This window comes from Caloenas nicobarica, chromosome 2 (assembly GCF_036013445.1).
Source record: "Caloenas nicobarica isolate bCalNic1 chromosome 2, bCalNic1.hap1, whole genome shotgun sequence".
Classification (NCBI taxonomy): Eukaryota; Metazoa; Chordata; class Aves; order Columbiformes; family Columbidae; genus Caloenas; species Caloenas nicobarica.
This window is the reverse complement of record NC_088246.1, coordinates 106,405,254-106,426,775: the sequence shown is the minus strand read 5'-3', so window position 1 is coordinate 106,426,775 and position 21,522 is coordinate 106,405,254. Positions and strand designations below refer to the sequence as shown.

The 21,522-nt window shown below is 37.5% G+C and overlaps 1 protein-coding gene across 1 annotated transcript in view; it reads left to right on the top strand.

The window, feature by feature from the left end:
* Nucleotides 1-3,786: 3,786 nt before the first annotated feature.
* Nucleotides 3,787-21,522, top strand: part of DOK6 (docking protein 6) — a 248,098-nt gene continuing 230,362 nt past the window's right edge. The window contains exon 1 of the mRNA XM_065629299.1: nucleotides 3,787-3,852. Coding sequence (XP_065485371.1) covers nucleotides 3,787-3,852 — 66 coding nt within the window. The remainder of the gene's footprint in view (nucleotides 3,853-21,522) is intronic.

Here is a 21,522-nt window from a genome sequence, read left to right as displayed (position 1 = left end):
GTCAGATTTAAAATATATACTGCCAAAATTTGTTCATTTTGCACAAGTGAAGATCATTTCATTTAAGTGAATTACTTTCTGACAGACATAAATGGTAATACATATTGTCTGTCCAAAATAGTATTAGATTTGATTGAATTTATGTTGGGTAGATTAGAAATTAACTTCTCTGCTTGAAATAATTTGTGACTTGATTACCTGCTGAATCATTTCCCTTTCCAAATGATGATTTCACACCAACAAGCGTATCAGGAACAATCTTTTACAAAGTATATAAGGCATCCTTTCGCAGCAATGTGTTCTTCAGAAGGAATCATACTATGTCTTTCCTGCCTCCCTCTTCTGGCTCCATTGAGTTTGTACCTCTTGAGTTTTTGGGAACATTCGCCTTCCTGAGATATCTGAAGAAAAACAGAGCAAAGCATTTGTGGTGACTGCTTTAAGGAAATTTTCCTTTGTAAGTTGTTACTTTCACAGCTAATACAATGTATGAATGTGTTATGAACACAATACAATTTTTGTGGGGAAGTAACAAGACAGTTGGGCTGTCTTCCTGTGATTCAGAGTGGCCGTGCTATGTATTTGTGCCACAAGCTGCTCATGGGACCCATATGTTAATGAATATTTGATCAGTCTGACTGGTGCTATCCAAAGCAGCTGAAAATAAATACCAGACTGATCATCTTATAAGATCAGCCCAGCTAGTTTATTCTCTACAGAATGTAGAATTAAAATGCTTTGTACTTTACACATATTTTGCTTATCTCTAATTGCATTTTTATTGTATAAAATAAATAATAATAAGGTAATTCATTCACGGATTTTAAAGAAAAATATAAGAACAATAATAAATAATTGGGGAAAATATGCTGAAAATTACTAATAGAGATATGATTATCTATAATGTCAAAATCGTTTTCCTTGCATGTTATACGATAATATAATATACTCAAGAATAAACAGCTCATTAGATTTGGATGTATGTTACCTTCTTCAGTTTCACTGGCAGGAAATTTTCCAAACAGTAGAGTTATGACAACAACACATGCATGTTAGGGAAGTGACACAAGTTCTGCTGCATCATTACCTCTTACTGCTGAAACTGAAAAACTAAAAAATGCCCAAGAATGATATATGTTCTGAAAGTGTTGCCCAGTTCATATGAGATACAGCACATTCTCAAAAAAAAAAATATATATATATATATGCACAATTATTTCTGTTTCAACTTGAGGACACATACAATTCTTCTCAGATCCTACAAGTCAATTTTTGTGTAGCTGAGAGATGGTGAAAAGGGGGCAGAGACTGCATGTGAAACCAGATCTACAAACTTACAAATCTTTCGGGGTTAACCTGTAACGGAAATGTCTTTCTGTCAGTTAATTGAATAGGATTATGTACTTTTCTGGTTGGCAATTGAAAGGAAATGTTCTTCTCCTTTTTGATCCTTCAAGAGCTTTCTGTACTTTAAACAATCACTAGTCTCATTTTGAACAAAACTTACGTTTAATATGTTGTAAAGTGTCTTGAAATAATTATCTTGTAGACATATCCCAGTTTTCTCTCTAAAATCACAGAATATTCTGATTTGACACATCATTAAAACACAAATTGGGAAAGAAGTCATATTCTGCCCAAAGGAGACATTCAAACTTGTAATATCATTTTGACATTTTCCCAGAAATACCTAGGAAGCTGCAATTGTATATAGGCCAAGTATTTTTCCCTATTCCTTTTTATGGTCATATCTTTTATGAACAATTGCATAATTGTATAGAAGTTTTTGCTTGGGGGCGGGGGGGGAAGCACAGAATCTTACTCCTAGCAGATGTTCCAAAATTCATATAACTGTGAATCAAGTTGCTAGAAAATGAAAGCACAGGTAAACTTTCATCTGCTTCACCATTTACTAATTGAATATGGCAAAAAAAAATCGGAACAAATAAAATAATAAGGGTTATTCTGGGGAAATATAATTTTCTTGGCATAGTATCATAATTTTCATGCTTGTTAGGCTTGGGTACAAAGTCAACAGCAGTCAATGAAGATACAAGAGTCTTTAGATGGTAATACTGAGACTCTGTTTTGTTTGTTTTTTGATGATGTTCTATACCTTTTCTATGGCGGGCTAGCAAAAATGCTTTCAGCACAGTTAAAAATTATTTGGAAATCAGTAATATCAAGGTTTCTCTTTTATCTCCCATTTCCCCTATCTAGTTATATGTAGTGAAGTCACAAAGCTTTTCCTTATAATTCCATCACCCAAGCAGTGTCATCAGTTTTCTAGATTGTATCTTTCCTGTTTGTTGCAAGATTAATCTCTAGATGTCGGTTCAGAAGAGTTTTAGGGAGAAAGTCTAATTTGCAGAAGGTTGGATATGCAAAAACTAAGTTACAACAAACTTCAGAATCCATTTGCTGAGAACATTGTCTATTGATTTTGAAAATCTGAAATAAATCTGACAAACTTTCAACTATAGAAATACGTTTCATTGCCCCAGTCTGTAGCACACTATGTGCTGCAAAATCCTGATTCATAAACCTTCAGGCCAATGCTGCAATACAAAGTGGCTATCTAGGAAGAAAGCTTACGAAGTTTTTATTAAGCTTATAATAAAAATCAAACTTTTTTTCATTGAAAGCAATTGTGAAGTATATTTTTATAGCACAATAGTAATGCAGTCTCTTGTCAATCCTGTACATTTGTAGATTTTCTTTCACGGGAATTTTAGATTTATTCTTATCCATCCCTGTTTTGCATATAGCTAAAGTAAACACGAGCAGCTCAGGATTTTTCTTCCTGATCTCTTCTAAACAGTGTGGGTTTTTTTTTTTCCAGAAGTCGTTCTTTTTGCTAGATCCACCTCAAGGAGCAATATAATTTATTAAAGACATGGTCATTACTGTGGAAGGCACAGAATGCCTATGTGTGACACCTTGTTTTTCGAGTTCATATGGACTTCTGCCTTTTTTTTTTTTTCTTCACTTTTGTAGTTTACATGTTTGTTTCATTGAGTAAGTTGTATTGACAGTGTTTCAGTGTTTGGTGGTGAACGTCTACGCGGCTTCCTGAACACACCCGCAGCAAGATGCTCTCTTGGGACGTGTTTCTGAAGGGTTCTGCCACCCGAGCGGGTGATGCCGCGGCGGCAGCGATGTGACAGCCTGGAGAAAAGTGTGTAAAATGGCCAAGGCCGAGGAGAGCATCTGGCCTCAGCTCGTGTCATGCCCGGGGGCGGCGGGAGGGGTGGTACAGCTCACTCCTTCAGCCCCGCACCGGGTTCAGGAGACCCTTGCCGCCTGCCCGGGCACACCAGCCTGTGCGACCCCGGCTCTGGCGGCGGGCAGAGCCGGCGCTGGAGGCGGGATCCGCGGCCGCGGCGCCAGGGGCGGTGTCCCCGCTCTGCTCCGCCCGCCGCCCCGCCCGCCTCCCTGGCCGTGGGCGCGGGCAGCCGCGGAGCTGCCGCCGGGCGGAGCGGTGCGGTGCGGAGCGGAGCGAGGCCGGCGGCCAGGGCGGCGGTGCGGGGGAAGCGAGGGGCCGGCGGAAGAGCGGAGCGGAGCGGAGCGGGGCGGCGCGGCCGCCACCCACCCCCCGGGGCGGCGGGGAGCGGAGCGCGTCGCGGAGCTGGGCGAAGCGGAGCGCGGCGCCTGCCGCTGCCTGGATGCCAGAGGCGCTTCAGGAACCGGCGGCCGGCGGCACCCGGGAGGGCCCGGGGGAAGAGGAGGCGGCGGCGGCGGAGAAGGACTCCGGGAGCGGAGGGGAGGAAGCAGACATCGCTGGCCATGGCCTCCAACTTTAACGATATAGTCAAGCAGGGCTACGTGAAAATTCGCAGCAGGAAGCTGGGGGTGAGTGAGCTCTCCCTTCGCCGGCCCTTCCCGGGGTGGGGGCGAGGCGCTGGCGGCCGCTTCGCCGGCCTGGGGGGCGGCGGTGCCCTGGGCTGGGGCCGCCAGCGCGGGGCGCGGCGACCTGCTGCTGCCGCTGCTCGGACTTTGCTCCCTTCTCTGTGGGGGTCAGTGGGGATGCGCTGCCATTGCACCTCGGAGAGAGCCGGCTTCTCCTCTCTCCGGGAAGGCGCCACTCCTCCCTTCTTTCTCAGCAAGCGCCTTCCAGGGTCACTGACCGCGAAAAGCTTCGCCCCGTCCCTCCGTCTTCCCTGGGTCCCACAGCCCAGGCTGGGGCAGGCACCCCCCTTGGGCGTCCCTCCGCCCGCCTGTCTCTCGCCCTGATGCCTCCGGCAGGGTCTTGGGTTGGAGCAGAAAGGCGCAGGCAAGATCTGTAAAAACTTTGTGCACAGATTCTCCTTCCATCTCCCGTTTTGGGAAAGGGATGTCTTGGCTCAGGGCAAGGTCTGAAAATATTGGAGGCTGGTACCAGAGCAGCCCGCTAGTAACAGAAAAGCGAGGGGGCTGGTGCCCGAGGGCACTGGGGGCTGGGGAAGGGGAGCCTGCAGCGGCCGGGGGGCAGGCAGGGAGGGAAGAGAGTGACAGCCTCGTGGACTGAAAGGCAGATGCAGAGGCTGACTGTGATCAAAACTAGAAGGGGCCTCTTAGCTGAGGGTGGCTCGGGGTGCACTGCGAGGCTGAAGATAACACCATGTTGTCAGATTGGCCATGGGCACTTTCCCTGATGGGATACAGCAAACCTTGAAAAGACAGTGAAGTTGGAGCAGGGTGCGTGCAGGGCCCAGGATTTCCTAAACTTCAGAGGCTCCCAGGACTCATTGGTTTTGGCTTTCTCCTTCCCTTTGTGTATGTGAGAATGAGAAGGCTCAGGGGAGCTGGAAGCCCCAAGGCCTCTGCTGGCTTGTACAGCTACTCATGTTGTCAATGATACTGGAGACTAAACCTGGCTGGGAGGAGGGCTGGGGTTATCCCTGGGTTTACCTTGGGTTTGTTGTGGTTTTTTTTTTTTTTTTTTTAAACCAGGCGTGCAGGGAAGTGGAGAGTCTCTACCTGCTCTTCCATCCAGGAAGGTGGGCAGCCTCCCCCATTCTCCCCTGGAAACCTAAAAGTGCAGAAGTTGTGTGAAATCTGCCCTCCTCCAAGTCATGCTTTGTGAGCTTATCACAGTGCTAATACTTATCTCTTCCTCCTCCCTGCTTCTCTCTTCCCCCTAGATGCTGTGCTTTGCTTGCATACACAGTGTGCAGGATGGTGGGAGACTAATCATAAATTGACCTTTGGAGAACTTTGCTGCCTTGGCAGGGGTGTTAATTCCAAGAGAGCACTGAGAGTTTGGTCTCAATCCTTTAATAGCACCAACTCCAAATGTTTGAGAGATGGTGTAAATCCAAAGAGAAAGGATGCTCTTAATGATTTGGCAACCCCAGAGTCACTCTATGCATCAGTCAAGCATTAGTCAATCTGAAGAAGCAATTTCTAAGCCATGGTTTGTTTCTGCAGTCTTCTGCTTAACCTTTGCTCATAATTTTTTTTCCCAGCTCATCAGTGTTATTAGATGGGCCCAACACTAAGCAGTGAGATGATGGTATCACATCACCCTGATGTTGGTAGCTGGAGACAGACTTAAGCTATTTGATTTGTAAATCTGTATTTGAAGGTATCTCAGAGTCCTTCAGGTGTGGAATTATGTATATGCAAGTCTTTATTTATGTGAATACTTTTATATACTTACGTGCATAGCGTATGTGCAACAAATGTAGAGTTCATTTTACAGCAATCTTGGATGATAACTTGCTGCCTTGTGAAAATGCAATTATGAAGACAGTGATATTTCATTGCAGCATATCTGAAGTAGCTTGGATATCTTGTTTTGAAGACATTAATCTGATTTTTTTGGGGGGATGTATAGCTGCATTTTTTTTGGAGTGGATATTATTCATGGTCAGAATGATTATCGCACTTTTACACTAAGCAGAAGCAAAACAGTTCAAACAGTGTCTATGGAGGATTTTCTCCTACTGAAGAGGTGTGGGGGTGACAATTCAGACTACACGGCCTCAGGCAGGTGGTAGTATAAGCTTAAATATGACATATGGGGATGCACATCTGAATAAATCTGTTAAGTACAATGTAAAATGGATTATATTTTATAGAAAATGACATCAAAATTCAAATGAAATACGATGGTTGAAAGGTATGAACGTATGTGTTTATATCCATAGCTAATTAGATTATGGTGACTGAATTTCTAAATTAATGCCGTTTTTATTCACCAGGTAAAACATTAAAGGTTTGTATTTTTTTCTCTTATGTCTGTCTATAAGTCCAAACCTTAATGAATTACTCTACAGCTGTCATAATGTAGGCGAACACATCAGTTTTCAGGGATAGAAATGTCTGTTAACATTGTCTCAAAAAAATGCTGAAAGTACAGAAGAAAGCTATGGATTCTGGAAACTAAGGTTAAGATCATTTTGAAATACATAAACAGAATTGTATCTCTTGCTGATTATGTTTCATTCTTATACGCTGGAAGTTATTGTTTTTGTTTTGGGTTTTTTTTTTGGTTGTAATAGTTTATGTTCTTTAAATATTTTGATGTCTCCTGAAAAGCAGATTGATTGGAACTTGGAGAGCTGAGGTGACTAATACCAATTTTAGTGCTAGACTTGGGCAATAAAACTAATTCTAACCTTTAGGCTGGTATCCAACTCATTATGGAAATTCATCCAGTGCAGCTTTTATTCTGTCTTATTTTGTGACTGAGGGAGCCCTGGCTAGGAATCAAATAGAAGATGCTTCAATATAATGCAACCTGTGAAGTTTCAGGTAAAACTGAGTGACACAATACTACAGACAAAAAAAAAAAAAACAAAAAACAAAAACAAAACAAAACAAAACCAAACCAGCAACCTTTGACTTGTTGTGAGCTTTCTGGCAGAATTTAGTTTTCCAAGAATTTCATTTTCAAAACCTCAAGTCATAAGTCTATTTCTCATTTCCCCCTTTTACTGTTTTTGTAATATGTAAAATAGAAACTCTTTATGAGTGTGTTTTTTTACAAGGTATCACATGTTTACCTCTGACTTACTATGGTTATACCTAGCTTTAAGTACTTTGTACCCTGTCTACTTACTCCCTACATACATGCAAATTAGATTAATAGTGTCTGTGAGTGCTGTCTCCAGTCATGGAGAGCAGACAAATGTCCATTCTGCACCAAGCCGTCAGGACTTGGGGCTCTTTTGCCATCAGTAAGCGATTCTGGTCAGAAAGGTCATCTGAAGTCATACAAGGCCTAAATTTTGATGGGAATACATGCCAAGAGGTACTGTGAGAATTTGCTCTTACTTTTCGTTTAGTGATATCTGATCATCAAGACTTTCTGCCTTTTTTTTTCACCATGATCTCCAAGTGCTCAGCTACCATTGAATTTACATCTTAATGCACTTCTACATATTTTCTGACAGTCTGGTATTTTCAAGTAGACCCCATTGTCCTGACTTTTTTATGTTGTTAAAGTAACTTCTTTCAATGTAGGGCTGGATAGTCAGCTTGGCAAAATGAGAAGCTTAACCAGCCTCTCTGTTGTTGGAATCAGCCATCTGCCTCCGTTGGGAAGATCACTGTTTCTGCCATGGAGGTGTCAGGTTATGAAGAGACATCCAGCCAGTCAGACCACTTAGCCCGTCTCCTTACTTTTGTTAAGCATGATCTGTATATAAAACATTTCTAAGGTGCCTTGAAATTTTAAATATGTGTTAAAGCTTATGTCACAGGCAATCTGATGTGTATACATGATATCTTCATTGAGGTATCACAAGTATTTTTGAAACTTAGAAACTGTAGTCAGTCAGGATAACTGTAATTAAAACGTCTTTTTAAAATCTCCCTGCAGCCTAAAAATGCCTTTCTTTTCAGTGCTCTGGCATTCCTGCACTGTTTGATATTTTGCTTTCCTCTAATACTACATAAAGGAAACACCTCATTCTTGCAGCCATTACATTTGACCTGTATGACCCTCCTTTGAAATAAATTTGATTGTAATGTGGGGTGCTGTTCAGATCAGAATAGTTCATTTGTGTAGCATGGAACAGGACTGTGCTGCCTTTGTTCTTTTGGAATCTTTCATACTTGTGTCGCATTAAAATTCATATGACACAATTTTATACTGTGCTGGCTGTGCTCATAGGCTGAAACTTTCTTGTAGCAGATTGAATCCCTTTGTTGCCTCCTAATAAACTAAGCTGTGAGAATTTCATGCCTTGTTGAAGTGCTGTTTCTTAGAAGAGAAACAATTTGATGTCACATTAAAAAGAGCATTGTGTCACTTTGATAGTCTTGTGTTGACCCATATCAGCCTTCAAAGTCATAATCTTTGGTTGGTTGGTTGGTTGGTTGGTTTTGTCTTTTTTCTTTTTTTTTGGGGGGGTGGTGGTGGTGGGGGACATGCCTTGGCCATAGAAAAAAAAATGCTATCTAATGGAAATTTTTACTCGGTGGGTGAATAAATACTGATTTTTTTTTTTTAATGTGTTTCCACATACTGAGTAAAATTATTTCCTGAGTGGTTCAGCTTATACTCTAATACTGCTATCCAAAGAGAAAATTGTACCTGTCAGTCAGTCTTGATTGAGTGATAAATAACAGGTTGCTCTTAGTCACCAAATGAAAGAAAATACCATATAAACCCTCCTATTTTTAACCATACTTTTAGATCATTACAGGTACCTTTTCTGGAAATGAACACAGTGTTTCTCCTTCTGCTGTTAACCTGTCTTCAATCAGCCTTAAAAATGCTACGAATGCATACCTCAGATTGCAGTTTGGTTCCCCTTGAAATAGTGCAGTATGTGTCTTACAGAATTCTAACATATAAATTGATATTGTGTATATATTTAGGGTGAAGAAAGCAAAGGGATCTGCAAAATGTCCTAAGTTTGAGGTGGCAGTGGGTTTGCAAGTGGGTTGTGAAGAATGTGGAGGGCAGACAAAAGGTTCTGTTTCTTTGAGTTGCCATAGCATATTCTAAGAAACAAGCAAAGAAACAAATGAAAAAGCTCAAGCAAATAGTGCAGCCTGGAATGGATATACTTTCCATAGATTACCTGATGTTATTCTCGATGGGAAATCTGCTCAGCCTGTTTGAAAGTACTGAGATTACCATTTATAACTGTGTCCAGATGGATTACCTCAACTATGAATTACATCTCAGAGCATGAAAATGATTCAAATGAAACTTTAAAAACTTAATTCCTATCTATAATGAATTTATTTTAATTTTAATAAAGCTCCAGACTGATGGGATTTAGATGCTAGAATCCTTCCATGTAAAAGAGTTTCTTTTTCACGCTAGTTCTAGACAACCTGAGATATGGAATTAAAAGGATGTCACTGAATCCATTAAAGAATCTAGTCACATTTACTACTTAATACTGAAAGTGTCATTTAAAATACCAATAATTACTGCTTTCAGTACTTTTTCTTGCTACAGTTACAGGAATGGATTTGCAGAATTAAGTGGAAAATATATGGATTTCCGATTTGGTCATTACAGAAAGAACAATCATTTTGAGCTTTTGACCAGTTCTTATTGACTAAGGATATTGTACAGGAAATGGAAAGAAATATATTGCAGCCAATGTAAACAAAGACAAAAAGTCCAACAATTTTTTATGCTAATGTTTGTGTTTAAAGAAACTTGTGAGTCAGACTCGTGTTAAGCACTTTGAAGTTTCTGTGTGTCCCAATTGCTTTTCTTGATGTGCTTTTCCACCTCTTATATCTCAAGAGGTCTGATAGCCAAAGGTCTATCAATTTTGTAATGGATGGCACTTTTTTAAAGGCAGAAATAGTTTCTCTTTTGCAGATAGCATATCACATCCGTGTTATCAATGGATTAGAGATGCTTCTATTTTCACTCGTGTGCTAGTATCAGTAGCCTGAGATTATACTTTAGCTGTATGACGATTACACAAAGAAGTGTTTGTAGACTTGACGTTTTCACTTGCATGTCGTGAGATGGTAACATTTTATTGAGAGTTTGTTTGTGTCTCCTGTGAGGTGATGGCCTTTTGGTTTTTCATTTAGGATTCTGTCATTTTTGTCCTACGATGGACATTAAAGACCTAATGAAAAGACCCTGAAGTCAATTTAAAGGAACCCATTGACTTCAGTGTCTTTGGTTCAGAGTCCAGGCGGGAACATAAGCTGTATGAATTTCCTTGTTGGAAAATGCCCTTCAAATCCTACTGAAAGGAGTTGTCCTTCTCAGATTAGTAATTATGAAAGGAACATTCTCTATGAATCCTTGAAATACACAAGGAATTATTCAAGTCATTCCAGTAGTGCATTTTCTTCCTAGATTTTTAGAAATAATCTTGCCCTGAATCATTCATTCAGATTTTTGCAAGCAGTGCAAAATGCTTTATAGCGGTTGCCTGGCAACAACATATTCAGGCAACAGCATATGTGAATCAGTTGTTAGTTATGCATTTATATACATGACTATCTAGAGTGAAAACAATTTAGATAGGTGCTAATGAGAAATTTCTAAAAAAAGCACACAATGAAATGCTCATCTTTTTTTTTTTATTATTTTTTTTTATTTTTTTTTATACAAATAGAAGGGTTTGTGTCTATATTACCCTGGAAACTTTGTCTTTTATCTTGTGTAAAAGATCTGCTAGTTGAACAGCTTTTCAAAAATGTCATGATATAGTTGATATACTTGTATGCAGTCATAGCAAGCAATGTAAAATATTCTCTTTGAAGGTGAAAAATACTTTAATATGTATGGGTGCTGATTCATATCCTTCACTGTTCTTTAAATGAATAATGCCTTAGTGAACCAAAATGTGGATACTTTATACTGTAGCTATTTAGATCTGTTATATTTAAAATAATAATTGTAAAAGAGCTGCATTTTATGTTTTTAATCTCTTCAGCTTGCAATGCAGGTCTAAGAATCAAAAATATATTGATGTATTATTGTAATTAATCATAATTTTGTTGAAAACATTTTTTTTCCCCCCCCAGATAAAATACATAGTTCAACTCTAAATACTGTGAAATTTCTTTAATAAGGTCAACAAAGATAAAGAAGGAAATAATTTTCTCTTGTGGAGAAAGTTTTCATATAGTAGGACAAAATTGCAAACTCATAAAGGAGAATTGAGGCAGGGTATGGTTTGCTGTGACTGTATCTTAGCATTTGTGTCACATAAATGCTTTATATTAGTATTTTTTTACTATTCATAATACATACCCATGCATCATGTCTGAGAAGGAAATTTACGTGATAGTTTAGTGCAGCCGGAAAACCACAAGAACTGCAAACCTGGTACAAGTCAAGAGATTTCTGAATAGTGAGATTTTCAGCTGGTTGGAATATTGGATATAACTCCAGGAGTGCTCTTTCTGACTAGAAAGCTGAGACTGAAACTGTGATGTTAATGCTGAATATTAATATGTGTGGTAATGTTGAATTTTACTTGGAAACTAAGGAAAAAATAATGCAATCTGTAAGGTACTGATGAACTATACTTCCGTTCTGTGAACTCCACCACAAAATAATTTTGCAGCTTTTTAACAATTGTAATGTGTGAAACGTGTCATTGCTATCATACTGAGAGGTTGCAAGACCATGCAAATGGAGCCTCAAAGGGATTACTGTTCACTTCAGATGCACACAAATTAGGAAGATAATTAACGAAAGTGTGTAAATCTTTTAAAAGGCTGATCTTATTTCTCTCTGTTGTTCAGCTGCCAAACTGGCCCTCATCATCTCGAGCTTATCTGGAGTGAATTTTGGAAAGGTTGTATTCATTAATGTGGCACTAGGGAATTAGAAACACATGGCATTGCCTAAATCTGAGGGAAAAAGGTTACACACTATCCGCATACCAGAGGAAAAGCTCTTCAGCGTGTTTCCCTTACCTGTTTCATTGCAAAAAGAATTAATAGCAAAATTTAATATCACAAGGTTTTCACTGCTGCAGAACCAAATCAAGGCCATTTTTGATCAGGAAGCTCAAGATAATTCTAAAACTCTCTGTTCTTTGTCCCTGGAATATCTTTTTAGACACTGTTGCTCCATCATCCTCTGCCTTTGGAATGAATTGGCATATTCTTTTATGCAAACATTTGTTTTCCCCACAAAGAGAAAAGAATGTGTGAAGTCATACAAAATAATAACAAAAAAGAGTTTTCTGAAGGAGTAGTCATTACTGTTTTGTAGAGCACCTAGAAAGAGGAGACCACGTTGATGGTTGTCCTTTAGGCATTATTATGAGAAATTTTTTTTATATTTATTATTATTGCTTGGATTTCTTGGTCTTGTTTATCTGGCTACTTGAGAGATGCAGTAGATGTATTGTCTGGTTCAAATGTGACGGATCAATGTGAAAAAATAAAATATATGAGGCTTAACTAAGAATCGAGAAAACTTCCACTTCAGCTGAAGTTATATACTAAATTATTAATTGCTAGATTACTATAATAATAAGGTACTTTCGAATGAAGTTGTTTTGCTGATGAAAATAATTTTTTTTAATGCAGTCGGAGCAGTAATACTTTCTCTGAATGGTAGCTATTCTTCTTCTTGAAATTATACTTTAAAACTGTTTCTGTGAATTCTTCAACAGGATGTATAGTTTCCATACAATAATAGAAAAAGACCAGATATTTTTTTGGCACAACACAAGCAAGTTATAGCTGTTCAGTGCATGGTCCTTTCACTTGCTAAACATGTTCAGATCTCTCTGACTTATGTAGAAGGCACTAAAGATCCTCAACTTCTATTATGGTATTATTCTTAATGAACATCATTTTTTCCATTGATTATGCAAGGCCAAATTCTACATTTGTCTGCTCATATATTAGTGATTTTTGCTTTCAAGTTGCATGGTGTTTGCCTGCTGTCTGAGAGAGACTGAGACTCTTCACTTGGGATGGCTTAAGTTTCATATCTGAGAAGAAATTTATTGACTTCTGATATCAAAGACATATTTGATGCTCGCTGTTGTTATTCTCATAGTTACAGTTCTTTGAACTCCATCTGTGTATATTGTTACTGATAATCCCAAAAAGAGTGAGACTTGCAGACATACAAATACACAAAGAAAATTCTTGTGTGAGTTAGGACAAATGTAATGCTGCTTTTGCTTTTCCAGAGAAAAACATTGACATACTTACATATATGTGTATGTAAAAGAACAACAGCATCCTAACATAAAAGCTAGAAGGTTTGTTTTCCATTGTTGTAACAAGAAGGGTAGTAAAATAAAGGATATTTTACTCTGTGATATGTTTTCGTTTGTGCTTACATGTTTGACTGTATATGAGAAGAGTTAAGTTTTGGTCTTTTTCAGGGATGTAATTTATAATCTTGAACAATTTGATTCATTTCAGCCTTATTCTCAGTTATACTAAGCCCACTATACAATACATAAATTAAACTTAAAGCTGCATTAAGGTCCCTTATAGTGCTAGCATAGTGAAGGATGCTGTTAGTGTGAATGGGAAACAGGCTTTCTGAGCTGAAGTTTTCTATCTGTAAGATGAGTAGAATCTCTTTTCATTCACCTCTTCTTTATTTTGTCTGCTTCAACTATAAACTCCTGATAAATTCTCATTTTAGATACGTAGGTTGGCTAGCACTGGTCATGGTCAAAACTGTTATTAGTCCCTACTACAGTATAGAAAATATTGGAATAATTCAGAATTTATTTTAATAGTTTATGTCACAGAACCACAGAATGATTGAGGTTGGAAGGGACTTCTGGATGTCCAACCTCTCTGCTAAGGGGGAGTCAGTGTTTCTTTTAATCTTGTATGAAGACTATTACTTTTGGCTGGAAAATACATTTCATTGAATTCTTCTATGAAATGTGTCTTTTTACAGTCAGAGTTTGTTCAGGCTAGTGTTACTGGTCTGCAATTATGGATCTAAATTTCTGACTGTAGACATGCAGAAATTAGCCATTTTCGTCAAATGCATGTCACACAGTGCAACAACCTAATTTGAAGGGGATATTTGTGATGTTTCTACAACATATTTTTCCTTTTCTAGTGCAGGATGTCACTGGTCAGACTCAGAGAAGACACTGGCATTTTCTAATCTCCAAATTTTAAAAAAGGCATATTCTTCTACAAAATAATTTGAAAATCCCTTAACCTCTAGGTTTATGTGAAGCTTTCTGCATAGTAGTACTAATACCTAGCCTTAGGTTGTGCGTTTTACCCATAAATATCTCAGAGCTCAGCACAGGGAGCACATTTTTGCATGGTCCCATGGGGCAGGTCTGTGGGACTTGGTGCAGGTTGTGGGATGGGTCAGTTGGCATCATTTGCAGAGTCTAGAGATGACAAAATACATTGTCTCTTGAGGAAATCTACCTACACAATATGTGTAATAAAAAAGCAACTACAGAAGCATTTTTTGAAATGTGTGAGGTAAAAAAAAAAAAAAAAGTTAATCAAATTACAGTTTGTCCAGAGTAGTAATATTAGCATGAATATTCCCAAAAGAAGCATGTTAATAGCCAGTGTTGTCAGGGTACTGGTTTGCCTTCAATTAAAAAAAAAAAAAAAAAAAATTCTGCAGCCTTTTGAAATTACTTAAAGATTTGTGTTCTCTTCACTAGGTCATGGCTCAAAGCAAAAGGTTGAAAGGATACCAATCGGGTAGCCTTTGCTAATATGGTGTATATTGGTTGAATATACTCTTAAGTTTATGCAGTGTCAATACATTTAGTAACGTGTTTAATAAAACCCATTTTTTCCAATCATTGAATAATCCTGAGTTTTAAGCTTTAAAAAAAAGAAAAGAAAATTCTAATGTGGATCCATCCTAAAGGATAAGAGAAAGGGAAATGCTAAAAATAGGCAAATATCCTACTTTTTGTTGTTAATACAAACATGTAGGTGAACTAGATCAGCTATTTCTGGTCCATGTAATTGTTCCTTTCATTAGATCTCTCTGTTCTGTGTAGGTACATTTTTAATTGCTCCTGGCAAGACACAAGATCAAACACTTTTGCAGGAAAAGCTGTGCAACAGGCAAAATTTTTCTCAGTGGTAAATCTATATTTGCTTGTAAATTTTAGCTGGTGTGAATCAGTGAAAGTGAGATTTACCAAAAAGCAGAGTAAAAAATTCTAAGATCTAACTTCAGTTACTGGAACAGAATCTCTGACAACAGTTATTCCTGATAATGGCATGAGATATATTAAATATAGAAACATAAATATTAAATATATTGCAGAATGAATAAGAAGCAAAAGAAAGGAAGTAGAATGCTCTATACTGATGTCATAAAAAACCCCAAACAAAACTAAACAAAACTAAAACCACCACCAACAAAGCAAGCAAACAAACGAAACCCAAAACAACAACAACCAACCAACCAAACCAAACAAACAAAATCAGGAATGGAATGATTTTTATGGTGTTAGTAAAGCAGAAGACTCTAGTTTTTTAAAGGTAGGATAGATATGTTTATGCAGGCTCCGTTTCTAGAATATAAAGCATTGCACAGTACAGGGCTTGCCCAAGACTCCGAGGCCAAACAGGATATTGCTGGCTCACTACCATTTCAAAAGATTCAGGTTATTTTGAAGAATTAGGTCCGAATGCCTGTAGAGGATAATTAGAGATGACTGTTTTCAAGCTCTTTGGAATAGTTTTGAATGAAGACAATACTTACAAGTCATGAAAGGGAGCTGTAGCTGGTGAAAACAGCTTAGCAGCCGGTAGAGAACATTGGTTAAACCATCGGAGTCAGGTGTCTGAGATGCTTTGAAAACTGAAGCCACGTAATAAGACATAAGGAGGAACCAGTGGAGAAGCCATGGAATAGAACTACATGACATTTATGGGCAATGAGAGGAAAATTTATACCGGTGGGCCTCATACTGTACTTATTTGAGGATAAATGTTACTCTACAGCTTTTATACAATAATATACCTACAGTGTTTAGATGTATTGCTTTGGGATTTCTTGAACTGAAGGAGAAAATAGAAAAGTAAATGTGTATATTTTATAGACTTTAAAATATTTTTGACACATTATTTTGACAGGATCATACCATAATGCAGCTTATGTCCTAAGAGAACTCAGAGGTTAAATACATTTCAAAATTATTTTGGAGGGGTATTTTCCAGAACTCTCGATGTCAGAAAATAATTTTTACCTGTGATCTTTTATTTTTTTTTCTTCTCTGAACAAACAAATCAGTTGTTTCTGCTGTGTTTCTGTATAATGTTATTCAGTAACATATAGTCCTTTCTCCTAAAAATAAATAATCTAGATGAATCTCTCCTCCACTGCAATCTGAACAAAAATGAGTTTAAAACTGTAGTGTGGTGATGCCTCTTGTTCAATTCTTCAGAATCCTTTTCCTATTTTTTTTTTTCTCCCTACCTCTGTCTCACCTGAAACATGATCCTGAGAGTCTCTTCCAGCTGAAATGATTCTATAATTTCCTGGACCAGCTTGTAGATAAATAGTTGATCTTCTGATAGTAAAATTAACACTTTTCCCTTCTGTAATCTGGAAATTACTAGAAAGAGTAAATACCTGTTCTCATTTAAACAAACAGATTCACTTCCTAATATACTTGATTGATTTACTTGTACTAATTAAAAAGGGGTGAGCTAATAGGCCAAATATCTACTTGTCCGTAGAAAAGCACGGAAGAATACAGCCTCCTTTGGTTATGTCAGGCTTTTCAGTCTAGGAAAATGTAAAAAGTTGTAAATGATATTGATTTTCATTGACCTGAGCTAACCCACAGTAGTGCCACAGCTGCGCTCTTGTTGATGCTCACGGCTGAGGCGAATGTACAATAGATGAACTGAGTTAAACCAAGGGATTTGAAGTGGGGAATGCTACTTGCCACCCTTTGAAGTCAACGTGAGAGAGCTGTAAAATGAAGCATAATTGCCTGCATAGCTCTTAGGATGGGTTGAAATAGTGAAAACAGAAGGAGCTCAACAAGCAATACGTAATTACTGAGAGATTCTTAGTTTTTAATCATCAGCAGTGTTTGTTCATTAATTTAGGCTTACAGTGAGTTTATAGACAAATACAGAGGAAAGACCTCTGCTAATGAGGGCCAAATCTGCCCTTGATTGTGCAAATATCTCTGAAAATGTATGTGTTTGCATGTGTTACATGCCAGCCATGGGTCTCACCATAGCAGTGAATATTTTCATCAAGTTTTAGTCAATCCTTTCTTGCAGCAGTTTCATAAAGTATAGTTCAATCAATGCCAGAAAATGCTATTTAAAACTAAGCTGAACAGAGCAGTTCCTCATTTAAAAAAATTTTTTTCTAGGTGGATGAGTAATTTTAGGAATGCATCCTGTGTAAATGGGTTTTGTTCAGTTTTCATGTTTCAGCTTTTCTTCAGAATCAGAAGAGTTAAAAAAACTTATTTTTTTAAACCAAAAATTGGAATGCTTGTAGAATATTTTGTCCTCAGGACCAGATGCCTTAGGCATAGGCCTTTAATCCCTGTGCCCTAGTTACAGCAATTAAGGTTAATGAAATATAAATTTTGTAACATACGCATCTTGGTTTGTCCTTTTTTTCCTCTGTTTCAAAATCAGTTTGAAATATTAATGATCATATTAAATGCACTCTGTTGTGTGAATTGTTGTTAATGTTGCATTCTGATTATCCTGACAGATTCAGTGAATGACATTTTCTAACACTTAGATGTATATTCTCTTGCTGAAGGAAATCTGACTTTCATAATATGTTTTCTTGTAGGCCTGCCTCTTTATCTGCATTTAAATAAAAAAGGTGCTGAAGATATGCAGCACTTTGGAAGACCACAGCTTATAATCGTTCATGATTTCTAGTGCTGCAGTACAAATTAATCATTGTCAAACTGTGCTGGGGAGAATAGAAATGCTTAAAAACGTTGTGGTCCCTTCTTGAAAGAGCTTACACAATAAGATATGAAATGTTAAAACTATCCTTCAAAGTCTTCTGTCATGTTTTTCACTCTAATTTATGATCCATTTCTGCCTATCATGTCTATGCAAATGGATTTCTAAAGCTTGATTGTAACAGTTCCCTTCTCCTCTAAACTGAGGAAGAAACAGTCACCAATGTGAATAAAGTCCCCATCAGAGTACTTGTATTATACAGTTGTGTTGGGATCAGGGAAGCCACTGATAAGGAATGAGGGAACAGAGGTGGAAAAACAATTTGGCTTTGATGGTTCAAAACTGAAACCAATAAAGGAGATGCTGTTTGTGTAGCAACAGGCAACGTGTAGGTTGTACTCCACTTATAGACACAGTAGTCACTCTGGTATAGATGTGAAAGCTCCCAAATGAAAAATTCACAGCTTTCTGGTCGTGTGTGTTTTTGTTTTGTTTTGTTTTTTAAGACAGAGGCATATGTCACTGTAAAACAACTATATCTACTTTAATGTGGCCAGAGAAGAGGCACTTAGCTGTTCCACTGCAAAAAGAATGAGTTAATAAACCCGATGCACAATCTGTCTCTGCTGCAGCTCTTGGCACACAACAGCTTTAATTGGTGGAAGCTATTGAGGCTTTAATTGCTGATTTTGCAGTACTACCGTGTTTACTGATAAGGTTTAATGCAAGCTAAAATTTGTTAACTAGACAGTCACACTTGCACGAAGAGCGTGAGGACAAACAGCAGGCTTTTTTGTAGCACCAAATGACGATGAGGTATTTCAACACGTGCCATCGTTAAATTTCCTCTTTCAGGCTAATGAAATGTCTTTCTTCAAACAGAAGAGCAGGAAAAGCATTTCTCAGTTGTACATTGTGGATGTTCACCTCACTGATTTACGTGACTCTTAAACACTATTTTTTTTTTCTTCCTGGGGAAGCTCAGATGCAACTATTAGATTTGCGTTGAATCAGGAGAACAAGGATTGAATCGAGTATATAAAAGAAGAAATGCCAGTTGTGCCCACCAGCCTAAGATTATCTACTTCAGTAGACGTAGTGGTAGTATCTTCCTAATGTTAAAACTTAGGTTTAATATAAACATTTATTCAGGAAACTGTCATTTTATTCAAGTTTCTGAATATGGCAAAAGCTTCACTCTTTGCAAAATTAATGCAGGACCATGACATTTAAATGTTAAAAAGTATAGTTCTTGAACTGAGATCCTCATGTTTATTTTTAATACAATATCATTACAGTGTAATAGAATAACTTGTTAAGCGACTAACTTGCTGTTTCATTTCTGAACTATAAGTTAAAATCTGTATTTGTATTTGAGTTGATATAGTAGTAATACAAATACCATGTAATGTTATTATATGGCTTTTTATGTCGCAAAAGCTAAAAGGAAAAATAAATGGAAGTGTGTTTTGTACTTAACATATTGTGCTGGAAGTGCCAGTTTTCTGTGTCTTAGCATGTTTTTCATACACTGAACTTAGAGCTTAGAGCAGAGGTAAATGTAAGATATTAGCTGAGTGGAAAGTAGATGCTACTGTGAACTCCACACGAGTTTTTTTCTTCATGTTTGAAAAATGCATGACTCTGTATTCAAAGGGATTTTATGCTTGCGGATGATTAAGATCTGTTTCCTTTTGTTACTGAACATACTGTGTCTTGAGTATATTCTGTAAGCCAAATATGTCATCTCACACAGTTAATGAAATGTATATTAATCTACATAACTGAATGTGTATAGAAAAGCAGATAATTGAAGTACAGTAGACCAGTGCTTTCATCCAATATTTATTGATGCTCAGAAGATAAGACATAGGGCATGTTCATCGAGTGTACCAAGAAAAATAATACCAACTAGGATTATATTAACTTTCTCTGCAGTTTAAATGGAAATTATGTCAAACATAGTTTAATTGGAATAGAAATACCTATTATTTTTCATTAATAGTCTGCTTCGATTATAAGTTTTCTCTACCCCTTAGACCACTTTTCTTTCAAACAGTATTCAGTTAAGTAAGTTGTAACTCCGTATGGGTCCATGACAGTGTAAAATATTAAAAGTTGTATTTCACAGTGTTTTAGATATGTAAGAGGAAAGGTTTTAAATACAGACAAGTGGGTGGTTTTGAGTTTCTTTATTGTGCTCTGCGTTTTCTGTAGTAGTCCATAATGTTGGGCAGTTTTAGCCTTGAAAGGCTGAGACTTTCATCAGCAAGGTCTTTGTTAAATAAAACTAACCTACATACACGAGAGATGCACCCCAAGTCTAAGTTGAGAGTGGCTGAATCACTCGGTACTTTTACAAATCTTGGAGGTTTGCAAGTCCAGCTCACAAAAATGACCTTCTTCTTACCAAACTATTTGGCAAGTGTGTGGTTGTCCACAGGATGGGTAGCACTTTTCTCCTTAGGCAATGCGATTCAGAATCTATTATCTACTATTGTTCTATTTCCCACAGATGCAGCAAAATGTACCTAAATCCTGTTTTTTTTTACTAAATTTTACTAAAATTTTACTAAAATTTGAAGAGCAAGATATTTCCCAGATGAGTTATGGAAAGTGCAAAATAATTCGCAGTACAACAAGTCCATGGTCTCTTTAACTCTGAAGCTATATGCTTCATTGTGGGGTTAAAAAAATAAAAAATGCTACTTACTTTCCTTCCTGTTGCTAAGAAACGGTTACCAAAATGTATCTATCTGCTCTGTTAACATCAAAGGGCCTCTTCAGTCAAATAGTGACAGCAAAATCATGAACCCTTTCCTCTACCTTTTCCTTTCACTTCACTGAAGTGTGAAGCAAAAAAATATGAGACAAATTTGAGTTTTTAATAAGAAAAGCTGGAAAACAAACTACTACATGCTTGACCTAGGTAACGCTTTTATAGAAATACTAACTCTTGCATCTCCTCAAAATTTAATCTGGATGTGCATGTTCACAATGTTATGCAACAGCTCTGTTTAATATTCTACTAGTAATTTTAAAAGCACGTCACATGTCATTGCATGAACTTCATGAAGTAAATCACATATAGTGACTAATGAATAGTATTTTATGTTTAATGGTCATGTAAGTTTATGTTTCATCTCCAGTTCCAATTCTTCTTTTGAGACCTTCTTCCCCTTATATTTTAAGTAGCGATACAGAATTAAAATGTGGAGAATAAGCTTTTAGAAGGACAAAATGTTTGGTGGTTTTGGGGGTTTTTTGTTTGTTTGTTTGGTTGGGTTTTTTTTTAATCTTCCCATAGTGAATATTAGCTTACAATAGTAGTCCATCAAAAATATATAATACTTGCAATATTTTGTGTTACTAGCAAATCATACTTGTGAAATATGTCATTACAATTTTAACATGCATTAAAAATTGTGGAGTAATGCATGTTATTAATTGCTAATTATTCTATTATTTTGCCTTTGTAAAAGATCACTACTGTGTCAAAATCCAAACATTTAATTTTACAAGAGACAGAAAACTCTTATTAAAGCTTGAAGGACCAGTCAGAAAGTACGAAAAGCACTAGACCAGAATATCTCTTGTTTTACCTGAAGCCTTGTGATGCTGTAACCTTTGTGAATCTTAAGAGTATGAAAAAAGTATTTTGGCTGCAAGACCTACTGTGTCTAAATAAATTATTCTGAAGATTTAAAAGAACAA